The 3,021-nt window shown below is 37.0% G+C and overlaps 1 protein-coding gene across 1 annotated transcript; it reads right to left on the reverse strand.

The window, feature by feature from the left end:
• Nucleotides 1-2,204: 2,204 nt before the first annotated feature.
• Nucleotides 2,205-2,642, reverse strand: LOC116110857 (secreted RxLR effector protein 161-like). The gene has a single exon (XM_031397067.1). It carries the CDS (start codon nt 2,640-2,642, stop codon nt 2,205-2,207), a length of 438 nt encoding a protein of 145 aa, XP_031252927.1.
• Nucleotides 2,643-3,021: the final 379 nt, after the last annotated feature.

The following is a 3,021-nucleotide window of genomic DNA, read 5'->3' on the forward strand; positions in this document are numbered from 1 at the left end:
TAAGAAGTAGCTTGAGACATAGTAGAGAATGTAAGTATAAGCTACTTTAAGAGTAAAGAGAGAGAAAGAGAGTATGAGCACTAGAGAACGAAGAGAAAAGAGAATAGAGTAGGTTATGCGATGGGGAACCCATGAGTAATGGGTAGAGTTTCCCGCATGTACGCCGCATTGAGAGAGCGGCATGAGTATGAGAGAGAGAAAAGTGGTGTAGCCCGTGAGAGTGCATGCGGATGAGGGCTATACCCGAGTACCCGAGAGAGAGATTATACACTCACATGGCCAAGGGTTCCGAATCCATGCATAACCGAGTCCGATCGGCTAAAATGAGCAGAAGTCACGTAGAGTGGGAGCGAGTCCCGGCCGTGCCTCTGGTAAGATGAGGCCGTGACTACTAAAGAGAGTTAGTAAAAAGAGTTATGAGAAAGAGAGAGTAGTGAGAAGTATAAAGAGAGAGTAAATGAGAATTGTAAGGAAATAATTAGAGAGAGATAGTTATGGGGATAGATGTGTAGAGGATTTACTTACTGAGCATTAGTTGTGCTCACCCCGTTGTTTTTCATGTTTTGCAGGATCTAGGTGAGGACACGGTCGGATGGGCGTCGGCAAGCAAAGGGAAATGGCTACACTGTCCACCCTGTTTTGATGTTTTGTACATGATACAACTTTTTGTAGTTAAAGAATGTATATATTTAATAAAAGAAAAATTTGGGCCCAACCTTTTTATGTTATTTTATATGTATTTTATTATGTACATGTTTTATGAGTATTTGAGTGGAAAGCGGCTATTACATCACCTATCACATTGTGACTGACCTAGTTCTTTGTACTTTTTGGGTGTTCAAATGATCATGAGGATTAGTTGAGGTGCACACAAGCTGGCTCGGATACCCCAGTTATCCAAAAAAAAAAAAAATGTTATATGTACAAATAAATCTTACAAAAATATATACAAAGTGATGTGGTAGGAAATGAATGAAAGAGTAAATATGATGAGTTTGATTTTTTGTATTCCCTCTTTCAACCAGTAGTCACATCACTTTGTACATAAATCTTTGTAAAATTTATTTATATCTTTGGCATTACTCATATATTTAAGATACATATAGATACTATTTCCCTTTGTTTTTTTTTTTTTTTGGGGGGGGGGGGGGGAAGGAGCAGGTGAAAGGGGGTAAGAGAACATTATTAAAGAAGTTGATAAGTGAAGAACTGTTAAGATTCAAGCCTAATAATCAATCTCCAATATCAATCAATCACACAACCAAAACAATCCACACAATAACACAATCAAGAACAAACAAAAGATTTTTACCATAGTTCACCTATCCAAGATTGGATACTACATCCACGTTAAACTCTAGAATATTTGGGGCTCACTGCACTAATTAATCAAGAACTTATAATTATAAGAACAAAGTCACTCAATCACAACCAAAAACTCACTTTGTAACTCCTAATCTAGAGAAACTCTTCCTGGTATCTCTAATCTTTGAGAGAACGAACAACCCTCACAGAATGACTAAGAACTAATCACGCACTCACTGAAGTTACACTGATTTTTGGACTGAAAACTGAAAAATTTTGAGAGCACTTTGTTTTCACGAAAAAGAGAAGAAGACTGATATGTTACTGCACTTTTTGGGGCTGCTTGTAATGTTGACTTGAAGTGTAAATCTCAGCCATTGGATCACTATTTCCATCAACAATCAGCATTATCCCAAGCTCATTAAAATGACAGCACACAACTTATTCAATTTAAGCACATGCGATAGTGTTTTAGTGGCTTCACTTCAACAATCTCCACCTTGAAGCCCTTAAACACTGCCATCAGTTCCAAAATCTCATTAGTGCACTAACCCACTACATATTCCTTCATAGCTCAGTTACTACTGCCTATTTTATAAACAACAAGTCCAAGCAATGCTTGAACTTGGCAGTAGTAACAACTTTGGTACCTAAATTTGTCGGATTATCTGCAGTTGCCACCTTTTTCAGATTAATCACTCCCCGTGCTACCAAGTCTCTGACAAAAGGAATCGAACATCCACATGCTTGGTCCTCTCATGGTAGACAGGATTTTTACTCAAGTGTATTGCACTTTGACTGTCATAATATATTGTCACTATACCATCCATTAGTTCTACTTCCGACAGAATTCCTTGAAGCCACAAAGCTTCCTTAAACACATCTGCCACTGCTAAATATTATGCCTCAGTTGTGGATAGTGCTACAATTGGTTGTAGCTGAGACTTCCAACTCACACAATTTCCACCAAAAGTGAAGAAATAAGAGGTTGTTGACTTCCTAGTATCCCTATCTCCTGCAAAATCAGAATCTACAAACCCCATAAGATCAAGTGCATTACCTCTCTTACAATATTCCAAACCAACATGAGATGTACTATTGATATACCTCAACAACCACTTTAATGCATACCAATGTTCAGTTCCAGGATTAGACATAAACATACTAAGCAGAGAAATAGCAAAGGACAGGTCTGGTCTAGTACTAATCATAGCGTACATAACTGAACCTATTGCATTAGAATAAGGTACATTTTCCATTTTAATCAACTCAGAATCAGACTTGGGGCTTTGAGATTTACTTAACATAAAGTGATTAGCTAAAGGCATAGATACCATTTTTGAGCCAGACATCCCATATTTAGCAACCAATTTCTGTAAGTATGACTGCTGCTAAATTTTAAGTTCGCAACCTGCTCTGTTTCTATTTATTACCATCACTAGTATTTTCTTAGCAACACCTAAGTCCTTCATATCAAATTCAGAACTGAGTTTTTGTTTTAAATCATCTATCCTAGACTTAGATTTGCTAATAAGTAGCATATCATCAACATACAACAATAGATAAATTGGCATGTTATCACTCAATGCAAAATAGAAACAACTATCATACTTACTCCTCATAAAACCAACACCTACTATAAATGAATCAAACCTTTTATACCACTGCCTAGGTGACTGTTTTAGACCATACAAAGACTTAAGCAGTGAACATACA

This window comes from Pistacia vera, unplaced genomic scaffold (assembly GCF_008641045.1).
Source record: "Pistacia vera cultivar Batoury unplaced genomic scaffold, PisVer_v2 Contig617, whole genome shotgun sequence".
Classification (NCBI taxonomy): domain Eukaryota; kingdom Viridiplantae; phylum Streptophyta; class Magnoliopsida; order Sapindales; family Anacardiaceae; genus Pistacia; species Pistacia vera.

Excerpts from the sequence above, each read along its gene's own strand:
- LOC116110857 (XM_031397067.1), bottom strand. The coding sequence starts at position 2,642 with ATGGTATCTATGCCTTTAGCTAATCACTTTATGTTAAGTAAATCTCAA.